Consider the following 24,630-nt stretch of genomic DNA (forward strand, 5'->3'; position numbering starts at 1 on the left):
TTCTGTATGTGATGGAGCTCTGAGGATTAGTCATCATGCCAGTGATGAAAGGGCTCCTGGCCCCTCAGAACACCTTTCTTGACACCATCGCCAAGCGCTTTGATGGCACACGTGAGTAATTCTGTCAGAGCTTTCATCCTCGGAGATACTGAAACTCTTTCTAATGCAGCTTCTGACCTCGTATATAAAATGTGAAAGGAGTTTCAAGTTATTATAGGATTTACTAATATATTGAATTAGCTTTTATTTTGTCAGTTACATTTCAGTTGTGCTTTTATCATTTTTATAAAATGTTTGTTTCTTAAAAATCTTTCATTTATTTTATAATAATAATTATGTTACTACTTTTTTTTAATTAAAACATTTTTGTTTTAGTTAACAATAACACTACTGTTTTAAGTTCTCAATAACTAGTTAAGAATTGTTAACTTAAAAGTCTTCAAAGGCTAGACTACATTTTAAATAAGACTTGCTCATTAAATATTTTTCAGACATTTTTTGAAGCAATATATATATACATTTCAAGTATAAATATTTTAAATAATTAGATTATGTTAACTCAATTGTAAAATAAAAAAAATCCTCATGCGTAAAGATTAAAATCAGAATACTTGAATGACAAATACAGAACATCTATCTTGGGCTGATTTTATTTGCTGTGATATAAGATCTTCATCCTTCCACCATTCTGCTGTTTTTTATGTTTATTGCTTGTACCTTTGTTCAGAGACTCTCTGTGGGAGTCCTTTGTTTTGTGACAAATTAAGTGAGCATTTTAGGCTAATAAGAGCGTCTCATTATGCTGTGATTACAAAAAGTATGGATATATCATAAGAAGTGCAGTATGAGCGTAAGTGTTCACTTAATATATGTGAATTCAGCAGGCAGATTCATGCAGAAATGTTGCCATCCTTGAAGGCTGAATGTCTTATTTTAGTGTCAGTAGGTCAGATGAGGGATGTGTTGTATCAGCTTGAGAAATTGTACTTGGTAATGTTCTGTAGTCGTGCTTTTTTGCTGTATTGATAAATCTAGGCTGAACAGTTGTATTTGAGTGTTTGTGTGTGCACAGAACTACTTGAAAAAACCCTGAAGTGTTATTCATTGCAAGAACGGCGCTCAGTGTTCAGTAGTGTGGGAGTTATGCTCTACGATTCTGTGCAAATACGAGCGAACAAATGATGGAGGGCAATAGATGATGGGATTATTTCACTCCCTCTGTACCTTCCATCATGTCTGTCGAGAGAACTCAAAGCACACCAAAGCCATGAAGGTGGGCATGACTAAACCTTGAATGTGCGATAGTGTGTGCTGAAATCTGCTCTGAACTGACAGACACAGTGGTGTTAGTGTGTTATAGTCTGATCCGTCAATACAGGATATGGTGTAAGTCACGGAGTTTGTTCATCTCATCCAGTCATCTAAGGTTACTCAACGCTTTGTTCACTGCACCCAAATCTGATTCATTTTTCAAATGAAATCTTTATGTGTACTCTCAGAAAAAAAGTACTAAAGCTTTCACTGAGGCAGTACCCTTTCAAAAGTTTACACCTACCTTATTTACCCCTAAAAGGTACATATTAGTACCTAAAGTATATATATTAGTACGTTTTGACAGGGTACTGAGAGTGTGCGAAGGGATGAAATCAGATGTGTTTGTTCAGCGCATGTGAATTTGAACACTGCTATGGATAGAATTTTGTGATGCAAATAATGCAAATACAAATAATACAACAATGCAACGAAAATTCAGCATCAGATTTTAAACCACATGTAAATGTGGTTTGAACAGGGTTTGTAAGATTGGGTTTCCATATAGTTTTTTTCTGTTCACACTACACACAACTAAATGAATTCAAACTGGATTCACTTTGAAATGTTAAACTTGCTTCAGCTGCATTCTGTGTTTATTATCTGCTGCGTGTGTGGCAAATTTGAGGTTCATTCAGCCCACCACATATACGTTTCACTATTGGTGTGAATACACCATTAATCGGTGACTTGTTTTGCTTTTTCACGTCAAGTTTGGACTGAAAGGACCTTAACTAGACTTTTCACTCTATGGTCATACAGATTCTAGGTACATTTGTACGTTTCAAACAGACAGCCACTAAGAATCTTGTTCTGGTCTAATAACAACTCGCACCATCTTCACCCAGCCTGAATATCAGATATATTGAAGCATCTGGTGTCAGTCTTCCTGTTTAGACTGTAAGGAGTCTCTTAATGAGCTCTCAGGAGATTTTGCCATCAGTAGTCTTTCACCTTCTCAGCACTCCTGTGTGATGAGGCTATTAAAATAAGAACAATTACAAACCAATGACAGCATCCACTCAACAAGCAGAAATAGTGATAGCCATATTATCTAAAAATAAGCAAAAGGCTTTTGCTTTCTCTCGTCCTCTCCTCCTTAGCCACTGCTTTTTCTTTGGAACGTAGGGGAATATGTCTCTGCGTGATGCTCTTAACAAAAGCAATGTCCTTAACTCACTGTACAGCCAATCATATAAATCATATGAATCATTCCCTCTGCCGTTCCTGGGGACAGATTTTCACACTATGAAATGTCACGCTGACCATTTGCTCTCTCACTTTTCAGAACAACCTCCTGCTATCGTGTCACACCCGTCCTAAGCAACACGACTGGCTGTCTAAATTCAGCGTCAGTATGTACATGTGTGAGTGAGAGACGTTGAGTATTTGTATGCCTCGGTATCACCACCCTTCTCTCTCTCTCTTGTTTTTTCCCTTCTCTTTCATAATCGCTTAAATCACTTTTAATTAGCTGCGGCAGACTAAAGATCTGAAGAGGATTGTTAGAACAGAGAGGCGCTTGACAAGGCCTTAAAGGATCCATGTCCTGTTTTTTTAGCCTATACTTCATTAAAACTATTGTTTTGATCATGCATAACTGAAATATCAAGTGTGGAAGTTTGCAAATGGTTAGTATGCATGTTGGCAAAAAATCCAATTTGATGTTCTACAAAACCTTGAGCATGTTTGAATCACACTAGTATGCATGAAGGCAAAAGTGATGCACATAATGATTTGTTTAAAAATATATAATGTTGGGGGTTGGTAAGTTTTTTATGTTTTTGAAAGAATCAGAATCAGAATCAGAATCAGAAGAGCTTCATTACCAAGTATGTTTACACACACAAGGAATTTGACTTGACGACAGGAGCTTCCAGTGTAGAAGAAAGTACAAACATAGTGCAGACATACATGATAGTGCAGACATACATAGGAATAACACAGTAGGGATGTAATATAACACTAATATAATAAAAGAAAAGAAAAAAATTAATAATGTACTATATACAGAAATAGAAGTATAGGAAAAAATTTAATTGTTTAGATAAATGTACAGATATGTTTATTAGTGTGCAGATATGTTATTTACAAAGTGTGCAGTTTAATATAAATATAACTATGTTAGTTGTGACGGACAATGTATAATTATGAAAGATTAATTGTTCAGGCTGAATAGCCTGCGGGTAAGTCTCTTACTCTCACCAAAAATGATATATATATTAGATATTATGATTTGCTGCTCCAGAAACATTTATTATTATTATTATTATTAACAATGTTGAAAACAGTTGTACTGCTTAATATTTGTGTGGACACTGTGATAAGAAGTTAAAAAGAACAGCATCTATTTAAAATGGAAACCATTTATAACTTATATATGTCTTTACTGCCACTTTTGATCAATTGTGTGCGTCCTTGCTGAGTAAAAGTACTCATTTCTTTCCATTAAAAAAGAAAGTCTTACTGTCATGTCATGTTTTTTTCATAGTCTTGAGACTTTTTTGAGGTGCATGTTCAGGAGCATCCTGGCTATTACCTATAGTTTTAGCATCTGTGTGTATTTTATTTGCAGTTATGAGCAGCTTCCTCTTGGCAATTTAAGCCTAGCGTCATATATTCTCAGTTTCTCATCCTGCTATTTGCCAAGTATTTTTGTACTGTACTAGTCATTTTGGAAGAAAGAACATAAGAGTGAAAATGTCACAGCAGGTATTTTGAAAAACCCATTTCTTTATGTGCGGGTGTATATTTTCCCTTAGATTGCATAGATATGAACCTGTTTTCACAGTTTCTATTAAAAATAAACTGTAGGCACAGTTTCCTGGTAACCTCAGCGACAGAAATAAGCACACTGACATATGTTTTTTTTTATATATATATATTTCCATAGCAACCAGATGCCAAGAACATCTTGCCTTAATACCGCAGCACATAATAATAGTTTTCATAGCTGTCAGTTGCACAGTATCATCTCACCATCTTGGAAAGCTGAATCTGTCAAACTGTTGGCTTCTGCGGCATTAACAGTGTGTATTTGAATGGATTGATAGGGAAAAGACTGCATGTGAAGAAATACACGCATGGTTTGAACACCACTTTTAGTCTCTCTATAAAATATCTTGTGAATACAGTAACAAGTTCATTTGTTGGGTTAATGAATTTCATTTTCATGCACCTGCAGTAATCTTTCTGTGGCCAATTCTGAACCTGTAGCATTAAACAAGCTATATATATATATATATATATATATATATATATACACACACACACACACAGTGTGTGTGTGTGTATACCACTGCCTTGTTCGTGTACAGGAATATTCACATATCCCTGTGATTTCCCAGATGAAGGTTAGTTTTAAAATAACCAACCGTTTAATGTTTAACAGTTTGCGAATGACTCATAATTGTATCCTAATTTAGTTACATGGTGTTTGGTAACAAAGGGCCTACTTTGCATCAGCAGCACTGACTCAATGACAAACAAGTCATTCATAAGAAGACAACTGATGGCACCTGTATTCATAGCAACTAGTTTCTAACTACTTAATCATTTGATTGTTAGTCATAAATATAATAATATATTATGTGTGAGGCAGTCATTCATGCAATGGTATGCAAAATCATGATCCTATTTAAAAAGCTGCTTCAATTAGGGTACAATATTCAGAAATCAAATATTTATTTATCAACCACTGGACACCTATTTGGAAGTTGAAAACAAACATTTTAGCATTACAACAATTATTAAATGATCAATATGTTTTGATTTTAAATGTAGCCAGAAACGTAATCAGAAAGTAGCAACAGAAATTGTCAAGGAGTATTAATCCAACTCCAACCACTTAATCTATTGAAAGCCATAGAAGTATAAAGGACATACACATATACACTTATAAGTGCAATTGCACCAAGCAAATCACATTCTATTACTCATTCATCCAGGCTTCCTTTTGAATGAATGAATGAATATTTCCTGCCCGCTAAACGGATATATTTGCTTTCCCCAACAGGTCTATCTATGTAAACGATTTAGAAAAATTTCCGAATATGTATTGTCATATCACCCAATTAGCAACAGATGAAGCAAAACCCTATCAGATATCAAGTGCCTTTCTCATATGTACGCATATCAGTTCAGTAAGTGTATGAAAGCCGATCCCCCGAATAGTTTATTTGCTCATTTAGGAACCTCGATCGCTTCATATTCTCATGCTCTGGTTCATTTATTTGTTCATTATGTCAGTGGCGCAGATGCAGCACTCACACTAGGCTTGTTCTGTGTGCTGAGGTTGATGGTGAGGTCATGCATCTAACTTAAGCTTTATTTATAGTTTCTCTGCATCAGTGCCGTCTATTGATTTTTACACAAGCAAGGAACAATTGAACGCATGGATGGATGGAACGCTTTGTGTAGATGTGTAAAGTGTAACATGATATGGATCAATTACATGTTGTTAACAATGTTTACTAATGGTTTTCCATTAAGATTATTTATGAAAGCTCATCTGAATGACCAAATGAGTGGAAAAAAAAGATTTTGTGTGTGTTTGTTCATTAATGGGGATCAATTACACAAATAAACTGAGTTTCGATGCATATATTATTTCCACTTGTCTTTTATAATAGTTTGTGTACATATTCAGTAGCATTAGGGAAAGAGTGCTGCCCAGTTTGGGGACCAAAATATTTAGCTAAGACTGTTTGATCCAGAACCAGAGGCCACCATAGTACTTCTTTTTACAAATACACTCATACGCACCCACAGACAATTGATTCTTATATAATCTCCTCCATCCCTGCAAAAGAATAGCCAAGTTGCCATGGAAACATTACACACATCTATAATTAGCATGCTAATGAGAAGGCGAGAATGAGAGAGTAGCCTAATACAGTATATGGCATACAGCGTTCTATATGATAAACAGCCTGCATTTATTTTGTACATTTATGAAAAGCAAAATGGGTGACTTTTTACATCTCACCGTTTTCCAATTCCTTTCTATGTGTGTCTATATTCGGTGTGTACAGACAGTAACTTCCTGCTGGGAAATGCTCAGGGGAGTCGAGGGTACCCCATCGTGTACTGTTCGGATGGATTCTGCGAGCTCACCGGGTTTGCACGTACAGAGGTAATGAAGAAGACATGCACATGTCAGTTCCTGCACGGACAGGAAACAAGCGAGAGAGTCACTCAGCAGGTGGACAAAACTCTGGAAGGACAGAGAGAGTTCCAGACGGAGGTCCGCTATTACAGGAAGAACGGTAAAGACCATTCATTGCATCTTTTGCAGAACTTCATAAAATGAGAAATATAATAGTTTGGAATAATTATGTTTTTAAAAGTAGCCTCTTATGTTTACCGTAAAAAATATGGTAAAATAGTAATATTACAATTTAAAAGAACTTTTTTGTTTATGTAATTGTGATGCAAAGCTGAATTTTCAGCATCAGTCTTCAAGGTCACATGATCCTTCAGGAATCAGTGTAATATGTTGATTTGCTGCTCAAGAAACATTTGTTATAATTAACAATGTTGAAAACAGTTGCTTAATATTTTTGTGAAAACCATTTTATGAATAGAAAGTTCCAAAGAACAGAATTGATTTAAAATAGAAATCTTTTGTAACATTATAAATGTCTTTACTGTCATTTTTTGATCAATGTAATGCATCCTTGCTTAATAAAATTGTAATTCGTTTTTTTGTTTCTGAATGAAAGTTTATCACAGTTTCCAACATTGTTGTCAGCATATTAGAATGATTTCTGAAGGATAATGTAACACAGAAAAAAATAATAAATTACATTTGAAAATATATTACAATAGAAAACTGTTCTTTTAAATTGTAATAATATTTTACAATGTTACTGTTTTTACTCTATTTTGGATTAAATAAATGCAGCCTTGGTGAGAGACGACTTTTCAAAACATTTTAAAAAATCTTAATTATTCCAGACTTCAGACCAGTAGTGTATATTTGTACTTCACATACTGTATCTGGAGCTTTCATAGTTTGCCTTCTGTGACTCCAGGTACCGCATTCTGGTGTCTGCTGGACATTGTCCCTATTAAAAATGAGAAAGGAGAAGTGGTTCTTTTTCTCTTATCCTTCAAAAACATCACTGACTCGTATGGCAAATCACATTCCGGCTCCACCACAGAAGGTAACTGACTGGCAGTGAGCCTGTTTGATCCAAATAATAGTTGTTCTTTTATCATTTTGGCATCTGTATTTTTGACACTTTATATACTTGTTGTGTGTTTGTCAGAGGATGGTACTCACAACGGGAAGTCCAGTCGAACTCATCTGAGTCAAGCTCGTGAGCGTGGCCGCAGCGTGCTGTACCACCTGACCTGTCAGTTCACCAACAGGAGCAAAAGGAAGCTGCCAAATGTAAGTAGATATGAAAACCACAATCATTCTCACTCACCTTTTTGTGGAGGATTTAGTGTAGTAAATCAGAATCAATATTCTGAATATGTATAAAATGATCCTGTCATCGATAGTTTTTCCAACTTTTAAGCATAAACCTTCCAAAATGTTGTTCATTATATGATTACAAACGTACGCAAAAAAACCTCAAAAACTTTAAGTAATATTTTCTGTGAAATAAAAACGCTTCATCATCCACAATTTTGCTTCTCAAGTAGATTAATCTTGTTTTAAGTATATTTTTTCATGGAATTAAAATAGTGATAAAGAAAATACATTTTTATCAGTGCAGCATGTAAAGATGAGATTCTTGTTCTCTGGCATTATGTTCTGTTATGACTGACCTTACAATCTGTTGACACTTTTAAAGAGTAAATGTCCTCGTGCTTCCAGCTATCAAGATGAAACAGAAGTCTACTGTAGCTGTTAAAATGGAAAGGTCAGACTCATTTAATGTCTGGAATTGTGTTGAGCAGAATATTCAATATGTACGCCCAGCTGATGATTCTTACTTTCATAAATATTTCAAACAACAGCCCTTTTGTTCAGGACAATCAGTCCTCATGTTTGGAAAAGAACATACCGTTCACAAAATCTTTACAACTCACTGAACACCTACATTGTGATGTAAATGCCTTTTAATAAGTTATATGTAAACAACTGGCTTTACATAAGAAATCCCACACTCTCAGAAATAAAAGGTACAACAGCTGTCACTGGGGCGGTACCTTTTCAAAAGGTACATATTTGTACCTAAAGGGTCCATTTTGGTACCTTAAAGGTACATATTGGTACTTATTAGAACCTAATAGGTACAAAAGTGGACCTTTTGAAAAGGTACCGCCCCAGTGACAGCTGTTGTACCTTTATTTCTGAGAGTGCATCTATTGAACTTTCAGTGATGAAGAGATGACTCACATTTGCATAAAAGCTACAAAAATTCAAATATATCCATGGAAGAATAAGAAGCTAGAATTAGACCTTAGTCAGAATGAAAACAATTCAAAATATGTCTTGAAAATATGTCTTTCCGGTAGGCAAGAAAAGTTTGGACTGTAAATAGATGTTAGCTATAGGACTTCCTATAGAACATAAAGTCTCAAATGACAACATTTTATAGACGGAAAGATTTGAAATCTGAATCTCATGTAAAAATATTAATTCATGGTAAAAATATATACCATCTTTGAATGAACAATTGTTAAAATCCAAAGATCGCTCTTGTACTCTATGCCTATTTTAGTCGCTGTGTGAATGTATTCTGCTGTACTTGTTCTGCTCACTCACTCACCTTCATAGTAATAAGTTGTAAGGTTCTTTCTGTGAGTTTGCAGTCTGTATTGAATGTGACAAAATAAAAAGAATAATAGCACAAAAGGTCTTTATTTGAGATGTCCTTGTGAACTGCAAGCAAAAACAAACATACAGCACGACCAGTGTAGCCCATTCCCAAAGCAAGTCGATTCTTTTATTGAATAATTCAAAAATGTGATTTGAATCAATATGAAATGCTGCCATGTATAGGGGAGAGTGGAGTAAGTTGAGCCAGTGGGTAAGTTGACCCGCCACCGGTATCTTGGAAACTGTACAGTTTTACTGTCATGTGACCATGTATTTTGGAACTACCCATAATTTCTGCCAGATTATGAAAAGGAGAAACATACGGGAGGAGTGGAAGGCACCTATTAAAAACAGTTTTTGGCTTGTCAAAATATAGCTAGTTTTTTTTTTTTTTTTTTCTAAAATGGCAGATATGTGGCAAAGTCAGCCAAATGATGTGGGGTAAATTGAGCCAGCATTTTAACTTACCCCACCATAAGGCAGTGAAGTTAAATCTCTAAATCTTTAATGTGATATTATGCAACTGGTTTAGTTTATCACAATATATACATATTATTTGCAGTTTCTTTGATTGGGACAGTGTACAAGTGCACCAAATCCTTCTCTGATCAGAACCAGATTCTTTTTATCATATTGTAATCATATATATCTTTCCACCTGTAGTCCCTAATGGCCTGTTCGTCATTGAAAAAAAGATACAATGCCAAGAATCTTTTGACTAAAATGTTTATTAGTTTTAGTGACATTTATTCCGTCATTCTAATTCAGTTTTTATTTAATCTAACTCAACAAACTCTGTTTAGTCTGTTTTTGGGAAGGATACAACTTTGGTGTTCAACAGAAATGCAAGCAATTAAATATTGTAATTTAAAATTCGTTTTGGTTGGTTTTATGTTAAGCCAGCTTTAAGAAAAGAAATGTAAAAGGAAATTTGATTATTAAATTAGTCTGTAAAAGAGGTAAATTATTAAAAAATGTCCACATGGGTTTGAATCAGATTCAGTCAGATTTTACACCCGGATGGTGCATCTACCCACTGACTCGGGTCAACTTACCCCTAACCTGGGGCAAATTGAGCCACGGGAACACTTTTTATAAGAAGCCCTATTTTAAGAACCATTTGTCATAGATAAATTTTGATCATTTAAAATGATAGGAAACATCCTGAATTTACTTTAGATACTTCATTGTACTTCTAAACAGTCCTCCAAACAGTCCTCCATAAAATGTGCTGCACACATCGGAATATTTGGGTTGAAGTGTTCTGGAACAGTGTTGTAAATACAACTTAACCACTGATTTCTACTGTCCATTTCTGGAAGGCCAAACAAAGTAGTTTTGCTTTCACAACGAATCACACAGTGCCTTTTGCTGTGTGTCATTAGATGTTACCTGCACCTTTTCTGAATGTCTCAAACTGTTCAAATATTCTTTCTGAATGAGAATCTTTGAACATGTATTTCAGGAAGCATAGCAAAAGTTAACTACAGTAAACCTTCTGATTTGTTGCAAATGCCTTTCCAGTAACTTCTGGGCAAATGACTGAATCCACATTTAGCTTTTTTGCACTCACAGACATGGAAAATCAAGCACATCCTTCTATGAACTGGCAAGCGGTGTTTGATATCACCATGTTTTTTTAAGGCACCAATTACTTTTTATTATGAGAAATATGCATAATTTCCATGCAGATGGGATTCTGTGAGATTTGTTTTGGAGACTTGAAGATTTTTAGTCCTTCTGTGAATATCTTCATTTTTAGTCATGAAAAAACGATGGTTTTGCCTGTTGGAAACTTCAGCAGTTCAAAACTTTAGCAGAAGGTCAATCTGTAGTAGCAAGATACACCACTTCTGTCCGTCATAACCAAATGTTTTTAAAGGTTACTGGTTCATGCTTAATGTAGCGAGAAACAATTTCTATTAGGCTACTATTCTTTTTTTTTTAATGAGGTGACAGCATGTGCACATTGCACATTTGGGCATGCTGGGTCACCAGTTAATTTAAAAACTCCAATAACATGGGCACGGTGTGGCCCACATTCACACAAAAGACGTAGTGAAGAATATTTGGATCAGCCGTGATTAAAGTCAGAATACTACAGGCTAAAAGGCTGAATTACTGAGAAGAAATTTAATGCAGCATTTATGATTTATAACAACACTCAAATCACCAACTGCTGAGAAATAATTTGCTAGCGCATAAAAAAAGAAATTCTTCCACTTAAGAGGCTCTTAGTAAAAATGATTATATCCTAGTTTCGAACTACTCATAGTGTGTAAGGTTTATAATTCAAACACATGTTTGAAACAGAAATAAAAAAGACGTTTCTTTTCATGTTTTTCACAGCATGTTTTTTCACAGCCAACTCTCCCGGAATACAAGGTGGCATCGGTGCAGAAATCCCGCTTCATTTTACTTCATTACAGCGTGTGCAAAGCATTGTGGGACTGGTTGATCCTCCTTGCGACATTTTACGTGGCTGTCACTGTCCCATACAACGTCTGCTTCTCCGCCCCTGACGACAACAAACCTGACAACCCGGACTGTGACTCCTGCACCTCCAGAACCACCATTGTCAGCGACATAGCTGTGGAGATGCTCTTCATCCTCGGTGTGTGGTTTTGTGGAAAATTGTGTCCTATGTGTCCTTTTTGTGCTTCATTTCCACCTCTGTTCCATTTTTAAACAGTGTTAACTTCCGACATCTGCAGAGCTCAGAGCTGCTTTCACCTTAAACATGTTAACAAAGTGACAATCACACCCTCATTTTTCAAATCCACTCTCCCGATATAATCTGGTTTTTACACAACAGCATACAACTAAATCTCTTTTTATTAAAAAAAAGTAATAATAATACGGAAGCCCCACTGTGACCTGAAGCAAGTGGTAATTTAATAAACCTCATGTGCACAGATGTGGTCAAATAATTGGTTGATGGGACTAAATGTACCATCGAATTAGGATCTGCACAGAACAGGATTCATGAATATTTATTCAGTCCAGCATGTACAAGGCTTCATCACTCTAATTAGCATGTTTTTAATATTCATGCTTTCACAGTCAATATTAATGTTTGATTGAAAGGGCACTGTTTGAGGGCTCTGGTGAGAAATATTATTCGATTTTTGAATGCTGTAAACTAATTATATTTCTAAATCCGCTTGCTTTTTTGTTAATTTGTTTCCCTAGATATCATTCTGAATTTCCGAACCACCTACGTTGGGCCTGCGGGTCAGGTGGTTTATGATGCTCGCTCGATCTGTTTACACTACTGTACTACCTGGTTTGTCCTGGACCTCATCGCTGCTCTGCCCTTTGACCTGCTCTATTTATTCAACATCTCAGTGGTGAGAATGCATATTAAACCTTTAAATACTATAAAATATGGTTGTTCTATGCTGTGTTATGTCATTTTGTGACTCATCCTATTTATTAATCATATTTATTGTATATTACAGTAGTGGTTTCATGCAGGGTAAACCAAAGTTATACATACAAATTTAAACCTTTGACTGAGAGTTGATGATTTCCCTTCTGTTTATTGATGTTTCGATATTTATCATCATTTTCATAGTGTAAGGCTGCACTAAATGTGTAATTTATTTGATAGACTTCCCTCGTGCACTTGTTGAAGACCGTGCGTTTGCTGCGTCTGCTGCGCTTGCTGCAGAAGCTGGATGGTTATTCTCAGTACAGTGCTGTGGTCCTGACACTGCTGATGTCTGTATTTGCCCTGCTGGCACACTGGTTGGCCTGTGTTTGGTACGTCATTGGACGCAAAGAGCTCGCCAGCAATGACCCCCTGACCTGGGACATTGGTAAGGGGCTGGATGGTTTCTCTGTGTATTAAGGTGCCAGTTAAATTCATTGCCATTCAAAAGTTCAGGGCTCAGTAAGATCTTTATTTTTTATTATTATTAAAAAAGAGTCTTAATGTTCTTTAAGACTGTGTTTATTTGATCAAAAATACATAAAAACAGTAATATTGTAAAATATTATGATAGTTTAAAACAACTGTTTTCTATTTGAATATATTCTAAAATGTAATTTATTCCTGTGATGGCAAAGCTGATTTTTCAGCATCATTACTCCAGCCTTTAGTGTCACATGATCCTTCAGAAATCATTCTAATATGCTGATTTGATGCTCAAGAAACTTTTGGATGGTGGTCAGTGTTGGGAAGGTTACTTTGGAAATGCAATAGGTTACAGATTACAAGTTACCCTACTTAAAATGTAACAAGTAGTGTAACTATTCCAATTACTTTTTTAAAGTAATGTAACTGATTACATTTGATTACTTTTCTAAATTTCTAATGAATGTTTCCAACTGTTACTCATTTTCTAACATTTAAAGCAGGCAGAGTTAACCTTACAGTAGTACTCAGCACTGATTACTGTCAGACTTTCAAAATCCTTCATCGCTTGTATTAAGATTAAAATAATTGAATTTTAAAGTACAGTCACCCCAAAATCAGACTTTAGCACCTTTTTACTTGAGGTTAAATACAGATTTAAAATCATAAGATATAGTTTAATAGTTTTGATACTGTTGTTTGAGATCAAATCTTTGCCCAGCTATGACAGGGAACACTGACATCTAACAATGCTTTGAAAAAAACAGTTAATCTTAAAAAAGTAAAGCATATGCAAAAACCCAGATAGGAAATAAAACAGTTATCAAATAAGCATGTGTCCTATTCTGTGTCCTAAACTCCTGAAACATTGCTGTCTCATATTTTAAAATAGTCAATACAATTTGGGAAAGAAATCAATTAAATCTGTATGTGTGTGAAAATATTCAAATGTAACCCCCTTTGTAATCTTTACCATTTTCCTAAGTAACTGTAATTTAATTGCACATTTTTCTCAGTAACTGTAACAAATTACAGTTACATTTATTTTGTAATTAAATTATGTAATTATGTTACATGTAACTAGTTACTCCCCAACACTAGTGTATATCAACTGATTGCTTGTCTTTTAGATCAGTGTTTCCCAACCTTTTTTTAGTCGCGGCACCCTTTGGAAATTTTAACAAACTTGTGGCACCCTACAAAATTAATTTTGTCACAATATTTGAATTTCTAACTTCGATATGATAATTTGAAAAGTATAGATATTCGGTACAACAGGGCCCCTGCTCTCGACAGACGGCACCCCGGTTGGGAAACACTGTTTTAGATCACTAACTTTTTTAATCAATATGAAGATGATGTTTCAATCCCCTATTTGCTTTTTCATCTATTTCCACTGTTCCTGTCCTATGTAGGTTGGCTACAGGAGTTGGGCAAGCGTCTGGAGACTCCTTACACGAATGGTACAGTTGGCGGCCCATCTTTGCGCAGCGCCTACATCGCATCGCTCTACTTCACATTGAGCAGTCTGACTAGCGTCGGGTTCGGAAACGTCTGTGCCAACACAGACGCTGAGAAGATCTTCTCCATCTGTACCATGCTCATCGGGGGTGTGTTCACCAGCGCGTTTCAGGCCTAATTTATAATTAGCTTGTTTGTAGGTCAAGAGAGCCTCATTTTGGTAACCATTTATTTAAAAAAAGTTTCATTTCAGAAAGTTCGGTATCTAATTTAAGATGTAGAGCATATTGTTCACTGACATGACTCAGACAGCCAATTATTCAAGACTCTCTCGCATTTTTCCTCACAGCCCTGATGCACGCAGTGGTGTTTGGAAACGTGACAGCCATCATCCAGCGCATGTACTCCCGCCGTTCGCTCTACCACACGCGCATGAAGGATCTGAAGGACTTTATCCGTGTGCATCGCCTGCCCCAGCAGCTGAAGCAGCGCATGCTGGAGTACTTCCAGACCACTTGGTCTGTCAACAATGGCATCAACGCCAACGAGGTGAGACCTTACAAACCATGCCATGACATGGTTCTCGAGCGGGGGCTGTGGAGTATATGACTGCAGTGTTTACACGGTGCCATGACAGTTTAATTCACTTGCTTTATCTTCAGTATTTAATCGAGTGGAGGCTCAGGTCGGTTCTTTGTTTTTATATAGAGCGTTTTTAGAATAAAGTGTTCTATGAAGTTCAGTGCATAGCAATATAAAGGCAGGGTTATATATAGAACCCCAATTAAGTTTTTTTTCTAAGCGTGTAGAAGTCCCCATCAGAGTTTGATAACATACTAGTATCATCAGATGGAGAACAATTCATGAGCACAGATCTGGGTCGCAGCTACTTTCAATGGGCTAATTATAGCTTCCTGAGACATTCACTAATGCAGAATACTGTCATTGTTATAGCAGTGGTAATCGGATTGCCCACAATGAAAAGACCTATATCTAATTAAAAAAGAAACAGGAAGATCTTGGGTGCAGTGTTGGGGAAGCTACTTTAAAACTGTAAAAAGTTATAAGCTACTAATTTAATTAAAAGTAGTTATACTAAAGTTAAAGCTATTCTTTTAAAAACCCCTTAGCTATTGTGCACTAACAAAAAGTAGGTACTACACTTTTTAAGGCGGTTTCAAGCCTTCAAGGTTTTTTTATTTAATTTTACAACCAAGGACATAAATTTGAAGACTTTATAATGACATTTATAAAAAGTGAAGACATTTATAATGTTAAAATAGATTTATTTTAAATAAATGCTGTTCTGTTGAACTTTCTTTTCGTCAAAATATTCTGAAGAAATGGTTTCACCAAAAATAGTAACAGTACAACTGTTTTCAACAGACAAGTAAATTAAAATGACATTTTAAAATATATTTAAATAGAAAACTTTTATTTTAAATTGTAATAATATTCCACAATATTGCTGGATTTACTGTATTTTGTTCAAATAAATGCAGCCTTGGTGAGCATGAGAGACTTTAACATTAAAAAATCATACTGACCATAAACTTTTAAACAGTAGTGTATATAAAGGGATCGCATATCTTTTTATATAATCACATATCTTTTCATATGATCAAAGTAAATCATTAGAAAGATATTAATATAAATTAAATAAAACTAATAAAAACAAAAATAAGTCAGATTTTTATTTTCAAGTTGGCAGATCGTAAACAGTGGCATTTCGGTACAAATGTACAGAAAATATCCATTTAAAAGAATCTGTGAATCATTCTTTCGAATTGATTTAAATGAACCATCTGAACTGATTGACTAAAAATGAATCTGACTTTTCCAGTGCTAAACATGAGAGAGGACCATTTAGAAGAATGTTTAATGATTTCTTTAGCTGTAAAGCTTTGTGCGTGAACCAATGTTAGGGCAAAAGTAGCATGTTGCAGTAAAAGCTACATTATCAGCTACAGTCACACCACTAAAGATGAAGTTTAGTAAGTAGTACTGCTACATTTAGTTAGTTACTCCCCAGCACTGTGTATGTGTGTGAAGAAAAAAACTGAAGCGTGGCTTAGCTCACTTACACTGATCTGATGCTACAAATTTATGCAGTGATTGAAAAACACCAAAAAAAAAAAAAAAAAAACACTGCAAATGGTTCACAGGAACCCCCTTCAAACAGTTACTGTACTCTGCTGATATTGCGTCTTGTTGAGATCATATTGAAAGACAGATGACGCACAACAAAACAGAGAGAACTTGATGCGAGAATATTAAATTATTACATGCAAATTTCTTGCTTGAAATGACATCAAAAGTAGATGTAGTTACACACCAACCACAGCTTTTAGATGTCATCTTTGTTTGTTTTTTTTATATGAAGACAGCCATGATCTTTACATCACTCCATGGCATTGTGGGTAATGTCCATTTTTTCTTCCTGTCTGTTAGCTTTTACATGACTTCCCAGACGAGCTGCGGGCAGACATCGCCATGCACCTGAACAAAGACATTCTGCAGCTGCCGCTCTTCTCCTCCGCCAGTAGGGGGTGCTTGCGTTCACTATCCTTGCACATTAAGACTTCCTTCTGTGCACCTGGAGAGTACCTCATTCGTCATGGAGATGCCCTGCATGCTCAACACTTCGTCTGCTCAGGGTCTTTAGAGGTCCTCAAGGACGGCATGGTGCTTGCCATACTGGGTATGTTATATAGACATATAAACAAATGCCTATATAGAAGAGGCTGTTTATGGGTGTTACCAAAACAGTCACAAAGTGAACCAACTTGTTTACCCAAAAATGAAAATTAACCCAATGATTTACCCTCAAGCTATCCTAGGTGTATATGACTTTCTTCCTTCAGATGAGTACTATCAGAGTTATATTAAAAAATGCCATGGCTCTTCCAAGCTTTATAATGGCAGTGAATGGGGGCTGAGATTTTGAAGCCCAAAAAAGTGCATCAAACCATCATAAAAAGTGCTCCACACGGCTCCAAGGGGTTAATAAAAGCCTTCTGAAGCGAAGCGATGTGTTTGTGTAAGAATAATATCCGTATTTAAAACTTTATAAATAGTGCTGGGCAACGATTAATCGCGATTAATCGCTTCCAAAATAAAAGTTTTTGTTTATATAATATATGTGTGTGTGTGTACTGTGTATATTTATTATGTATATATAAATACACACACACATGTATGTATATAAAATGTATGAAAAATTGTATGTTTATATATTGAATATATTTAATATATAACATAAATTATATGAATATAAATATATACATGTAAATATTTTCAAAATATATACTGTATGTGTGTGTCTTTATATACCGGTATACATAAAAAATATAACACAGTACACACACATATATTATATGAACAAAAACTTAAATTTTGGATGCGATTAATCGTGATTAATCATTGCCCAGCACTATTTATAAACTATAATCTCTAGCTTCCGCAATCTCTTAGCTCTTTTTTTGGGCTTCAAAATCTCGACCCGCATTCACTGCCATTATAAAGCTTGGAAGAGCCAGGACAATTTTTAATATAACTCTTTGACTGTATTTGTCTGAAAGAAGAAAGTCATATACACCTAGGTGACTTGAGGGTGAGTAAATCATGGGGTAATTTTCATTTTTGGGTGAACTATCCTATCCTTTTAAAATCCAATCAATTTCCTGCAGGCAGTGCTTTCAGTCTATTTAGATCCAGCAGGCTAGATCTCGGCAAATCAATATTTTAAAACAATTACCGTATTGTCCCGAATATAAGACGATGTTTTTTTCTTGAAAATACATCTGAAAAAACGTGGTCGTCTTATATTCAGGGTCTAGACTTTGACATGTCAATAATACACCCACAACACTAGGTGGCGCCAAATACGCATAAAACGAGTGTGCCATGAAATACGTAATGTAATGCGTGTTGTAAAGATCGCAAGTAAAATTCCAAAAGGTACATCTGGAAAAAGGGGGGTCGTCTTATAATCAGGGTCGTCTTATATTCGGGCCAATACGGTAAATGCTAGTAGCTGTCGTGGTTGATGCAGCTGTTGCAACTCAAACCAAATAAATAAGCATCTGGCAGTCAAACTGATAGATTGATAGATAATTAATTAAAATGATAAGCTTGGATCTGCACGTGTTCTGTTTATCTTAGCGCAATTAAATCAAACAACAGCTTGACTCGCGTGTACTAACATGTTTGTCTGGTGTACAGGTAAGGGAGACCTGATTGGCGCTGACCTGCCTGGGAAGGATCAGGTGATCAAAGCTAACGCAGATGTAAAGGCTCTGACCTACTGTGATCTACAGTACATCAGCGTCAGAGCGCTGCAGGAGGTTCTGGAGCTCTACCCAGAATATGGCAGCCGCTTTAATGAGGACATACACCATAACCTCACCTACAACCTCAGAGAGGTAAAGTGCCATGTGCAAATTACATCTGGAACTGATTGGCCAATCTCCGTTTTTGGAGTTTAAATATTTTTGTGACTATTAAATATTTTATATTTTTGTGACACATTTTAATGACCATTAAACCATTGTCTTTTCAATTGACTTTCTTACATTGCTTTGCTAGTCTCTTGTATCATTCAGCTGTCCCTTTCTTTTATAATCAATAATTCAATCTTAAATTGAATCATTATGTCATGTTCTTTTATCTGATTGGTTTGGGATGTATTGGCGCAATAACAGAATCACATATAATTAATTTCAAAATATTTTAAATAAAAAATAATTCAAATTTTTTTTTTTTACATATATATTCAGTACATACACTAACATTCAAAGGTTTGGGGTCAGTAAGATTTTTTATGTTTTCAAATAAGTCTCTTCTGCTCACCAAAGCTGCATTTATTTGATCAAAAATACAGTAAAAACTGTAATATTGTGAATTATTATTGGTTTAAAATAACTTTTCTATTTGAATATATTTTAAAATGTCATTAATTCTTGTGATGGCTGAAATTTCAGCAGGCATTCAGTGTTGAATGTTTAGCTATTACCATTACACAAGAAACTTAAATGCTGAAAACGGTTGTGCTGCTTAAAAGTTTTATTAAAAACTATGATTCATTTGTTTGAATTCTTTGATGAATAGAAAGTTAAAATAGAATGTCTTCTTATATATAATTAATTAAATTTCAAAACATTAATTCATGTCCATTTATTTATTTTAGTAAAACATGTAGTTGTTTTTTTTAAACATGTACAACTAATTAAAAGAAAATCAATATCTTTTACATAGATATTCAGTACATAGTTAGAATGTGCTTGTATATATATAATACTTGCATATACTTCTTAGCTTCACAAAGCGCTGTACAGAGTGAAAATACATACAAAAATAAAAGAAACCATAAATCAACAATGCATAAAACAATCAACAATAAGCCAACCTAAAAAAATACGGGTTGCATTCTGAAGTGTTGTACATTGGCGTGTGCATTTGTGTTCTGTTTGAGCTTGAGTCATTATGGTTCTCAGGATTTTCATTTATCCCAACAGGGCCAAGCCAGATTCTCTCGCTCAACTCGACTCCCACAGGTAACGAGCAGATTTATCACACACTTTTATAGTCCAAAATGTTGACTTTTTTCCATTCTTTTGAACCTTTCCATTCACACTCTCATGCTTGCACACATGCACAGCCATACCCATACTTATCAAAAGGCCACCTTACATAAGCTCCCAATTATTAGTGTCACTCTGAACTGCAGACGTGTGTGTGCGCCACGTCAGAGTTGGCAGACAGCAACTCATCTGGATGTGCCTGAATCAGGTGAATTAGCAATCTGTTTGTGGCACTGACCCTCTGTCTCATTGCTGTGCCAGCTGTCTTAATGATCAGAACAGCTACACACACACACACACACACACACACAAACCAAAGGAAGAATACAGAGTCACACACACAGAAGAACACGATGACATGCACAGAACAGTGACTCATAAATAATTTTTGCAGAGAGCATGAAACCCCACACTGTAAAAAGCGAGTGCTTCATAGAAACTTAAAGAAGAAGGCAAGCATTTTTATTCCTTTTTTGAGTTCAGTTGGACTATTTAATGAAGTAAATCCTTTGAGTACATTTTAGATGTCAGGTTGCCATGACTTACAATTTCCCATCATTGTAACAATTATCTGTTTAGGTTAGATAGTTCTCTCTAAATATTGTTCAGATTTTATTATTATTTTTTTTTGTGATTGTGAATTTCTTATGCCAGCTGCATTTATTTGATCAAAAATAAAATACAAACAGTAATTGTGAAATATTGTTACAATTTAAAATACCTGATTTGTATTTTAATATATCTTAAAATGTAATTTTTTCCCCCTGTCATGTCAAAGCTTAATTTTCATCAGTCATTACTCCAGTCGCATGATCCTTCAGAAATCATTCTAATTTGCTGATTTGCTGCTCAAGAAACATTTCTTAATAATATTAATGCTGAAAATAGTTGGGCTTATTCATATTTTTGTCGAAACTGTGATACATTTTTATTATCTTTATTCTTATTATCTTTATTTTTTGATGAATAGAAAGTTCAAAAATATATAGTGCACAAGAGTGCTTAAACTAATGACAACATCGCATAAATATTCAACACATTAAGACCTATGAGAAAAAACTTTCTTTGTTTTATTAAAAAAGATTTTAGCAATTATTCGAATAGAGGAATAAACTCATCCTGAATTCACAAGACGTGTTATAAAACATGACAACAAAGTCAACAACAACAACATTTAAAAAAAATTTTTTAATATTGAATAATTTTTCTACAGTGCAGTATCCAAGAGGCAGTATTTGTTTTTCACACACAAATTCATGCGTTTCCTGTGCTCTACAAATTAACTAAAAACAATCACCTTTAAGCCTTTTAAGGCTGTGATTATGACTAATCACATTCAAATATATTCTGGACCTGGTAATATAATTAAGAAGTAATAACATAGCAACCACCTACACTACATTTAGGCTCTTTTCTCTACCCCTTTTTTACTTCCAGGACCGCTTTGATGACTCCAAGCTGCCGTTTATTGTGGAGGCAGAGCAAGAGGAGGATGCTGGACGGGACCTGGGCAGGATGCCCTTGCTCTCTGACTTGGGCGGTCCTTCATCTCAGCCTAATCTGAGTGCCATGTTAGGGGAGGAGTTTCGGCACCTTAGCATGCTCCATCTGTGCAAATCTCCCATTCAAAGCTCCCGGGTACAAAGCCCCTCTCCTCAGATGCCACCCCATGAGGATCTATCTCCAGCTGCAGTTCCCGCCCCAAGAATAGACAAGAGCTTCTGCCACAGACCAGCCAAACTGCTCATTCCCACCCTGAATTGTGTAAGCCCACTGGACCTGAGCCCCCGGTGAGAAGAAACTAGAATTCGTTATTACTTTTTATTATTTAATTTTGTACAATTATTTTTGACATAACCTCTAGAACGAGGAAACATCCATATACAAATATTATTGATGCTTAGAGCAGATACAGTAATATTGATTACTGATGCACTAATATCCTCTTGTCTGTCCTGTAGTGTTGTCGATGGCATTGAGGATGACGAACATGCTTTTCACTTCAATGTTGAGCACAGTGAGCCATCTCCTAACACAGAGGTCAAAGGTGAGGTGGACTCTCCCTTAATATTAGACTAGTGCATTATGGTTTAGATCAGTGGTTCTCAACCTTTTTTACTCCAAGACCCCTCACTGTTCATATTTTAGGGTTTGACATAACTAGAAAAATGTATTTTCATCAGAATTTGTCGAGGCCCCCTGATTGAGAGCTATTGGTTTAGATTTACTGTAGAAATGCTGTTGTATAAAACACTGTGTACGTTTTTAGACTAATAATGATAATTCGGTCATATTTTGTTATTAAATTATATTAATGAAATTAAACGTTTCAGTCCCTCCAGGATTTTGCAATCTTGCAACTGCAAATAGGGTAAAAAGAATGTAATATCAGCCAATCAAAATCCATAAATCCCACACCAATCAAACTGACCCTTTCACTAAATATGTCAACACGCTGTTCACATGTCTTCACTGTACTATTACGTGATTAATAGGCAATGGCATTGCAACTGACAACCTGTAAGGTCATCATGGTCACACTTTAAATAGTGTTTTATTATTGAATAAAGGTCAAAAATGGTTTGGCCATTACCCAAATGTCCCTGTGCATGTAGACACCTTTATTGGCATTCTGGCAGCTTGTTCAGCATGCACATTACTTTCGACAGTTATCGGTGTTTTGATGTACATGTACAGTAAACACACTCATTATGCACATTTAGGTCACTGTTAATTGTACTCCTACTGTCACTGACAAACACAAATACATAATTGTTATTGGTTCACTTCCACTGCAAAAAAAAAAACTGAGAAACCTGCTGCGAATTCAGTCATTTTAGGTTGCAATAATTCAGGGGGCGGGAAATGAGATCCCGGTGTAAATCCGGATATATATTATATTATGATACATTTTGCTTAAAAATGGTCTGTTTCTTACTTCTTTTGGTCTTTTTAGACCCGTTTCAGGTTGGTGCAAACCTTCTCCTTGAGACAGAGGAGGTCAGACAGAGTCTCCGTCAACTCAATACAGAGGTATCCGGAAAAACCTACTGTTAATCCAAAAAAATAATACTTTGAAATAATAGTTTTTCTTAATATTAAATAGTATTTCTGACATTCATCACCGTTATTTGTCATTCACTATATTCTGACATCAAATTTTGATGTGTGATTCTGTTTCAGATGAACCACCTGAACCAGGAAGTGTCCTCACTGACCAAGGAGCTCCACGAAATGATGCAATTCCTGCATTCGCATGTGACCCCACCTCACTTCACTTCCTCTTTCACTCCCTTCAGCTCTTTCAGTTGTCATACATCATCCAACTGTACCAGCGTGGCCTCCTCGACCAGCGACTGGCCATCCAGGCTGGCCTTTAACATGTCCGCCGGTCCTTGCCTGCAGCCGGAGGCGTCTCGGAGAGATTCTTTAGGATCCAGGCACACATGCATTTGCAGCGGGAGCCATGCCCAGGAAAGAGGCTCCGTCTTGGGGCAGGAAGGGGACATAGAGCTCCTCCATCAAGCTCCCAGTCCTCACTCAACCTATTTTCCCTGCTGCCCTGACCAGGAAAGGGTCGCCACCTTGGGTGTAGAGAGTCAGCCAAACTCATATCAGACTTCTAAAACTACACCCAACTCTCCTTATCTAGGACACCATGTTCCTCACAATGGCGGGTCACTCTTAGGCTTGGCGGCATTTCCGTCCAGTGGTTTGGCTCCTCAGGTTAGGAGTGGGAGTCCTGGTAACACATTGTCTCTGTGCACCCATAACATCCAGAGTCAGTCACATCCATCTTTAAATGTACAAATGACTTCTGACCTGCACACCAGGGTGCCCACACCCATCCATTTATCGGTTACACCAACCGGCCCATCAGAGCCTCTTATAGCAGTCAGTTCACTTTTGCATTCTGGGATTTGTAGTTCCAGCTTGCTGCATTTCCCCACAGGTCCGAGACAGAATGACCTGGTGGGATCGAGTCCTGTTCACACACTTGAGCCCAACATATCATCTAATGGAGAGAAACAGGGGAAACCAGGACCTGCTGAGGAGCGACACAATGACTGAGCCATCGCTGAGCAGGAGTGATGGACATATTAAGAGTATTCTAACATACTCTTTGTCTGCTGCATGGATAATGCCCCCATTTTAACCAAATGCAATGCATTGTGGGAGCCGTGTATGTGGGTTATGCTAGATATGCACGATAATGTGCAGAACCGTGCCTATTGTTTCAAAATCGCCTCTTTTTTTATTCGAGTAGGATTTAAAGGTCTGTGAGTCATGCTTAATTGTATTTAGGTTAAATCTGTTTCCACTGGTTGGATTTATTTTACTCCATATGGCTTGATTTTACATTGGCAGTTGTACAGTGTAGGTTTTGTATAAGACGGTGTCCCTTAGGACTTAGTCATAGATTACGAAGGGCCAGAATTTACAGGCTGTTATCACACTGCATCTTTTTCAAAGCCTCATTTTAAAACACTTGTACCTAATTTAATGATTTTATAACAGAAGATTAATTGCATTTTATTTCAATTTTCAAGTGTGTTAAAGGGATGGTTCACACAAAAATCTAAATTCTGTCATCATTTACTCACCTTCATCATCATTTCAAACTTGTACGACCTTCTTTC

General features: G+C 36.0%; 1 protein-coding gene across 1 annotated transcript; it reads left to right on the forward strand.

Moving 5' to 3' along the window:
• Positions 1-35: 35 nt before the first annotated feature.
• On the forward strand, positions 36-24,072 carry LOC107755566 (potassium voltage-gated channel subfamily H member 4-like). Its single transcript, XM_016572436.1, has 16 exons — positions 36-111; positions 6,345-6,578; positions 7,347-7,478; positions 7,584-7,708; positions 11,438-11,702; positions 12,281-12,438; positions 12,702-12,909; positions 14,363-14,557; positions 14,758-14,957; positions 16,860-17,109; positions 18,633-18,832; positions 19,925-19,963; positions 21,428-21,780; positions 21,952-22,037; positions 22,947-23,023; positions 23,174-24,072. The coding sequence occupies exons 1-16, from the start codon at positions 36-38 to the stop codon at positions 24,059-24,061; spliced, it is 3,486 nt and encodes a 1,161-aa protein (XP_016427922.1). The 3' UTR covers positions 24,062-24,072.
• Positions 24,073-24,630: the final 558 nt, after the last annotated feature.

This window comes from Sinocyclocheilus rhinocerous, unplaced genomic scaffold (assembly GCF_001515625.1).
Source record: "Sinocyclocheilus rhinocerous isolate Xijiao unplaced genomic scaffold, SAMN03320098_v1.1 scaffold2849, whole genome shotgun sequence".
Classification (NCBI taxonomy): Eukaryota; Metazoa; Chordata; class Actinopteri; order Cypriniformes; family Cyprinidae; genus Sinocyclocheilus; species Sinocyclocheilus rhinocerous.

Bases quoted from the DNA above. Each gene is read 5' to 3' on its own strand.
- LOC107755566 (XM_016572436.1), top strand. From the start codon at position 36: ATGCCAGTGATGAAAGGGCTCCTGGCCCCTCAGAACACCTTTCTTGAC. The intron at 6,579-7,346 runs GTAAAGACCATT...CTGTGACTCCAG, and splicing joins CCGCTATTACAGGAAGAACG to GTACCGCATTCTGGTGTCTG. The intron at 21,781-21,951 runs GTGAGAAGAAAC...TCTGTCCTGTAG, and splicing joins CCACTGGACCTGAGCCCCCG to TGTTGTCGATGGCATTGAGG.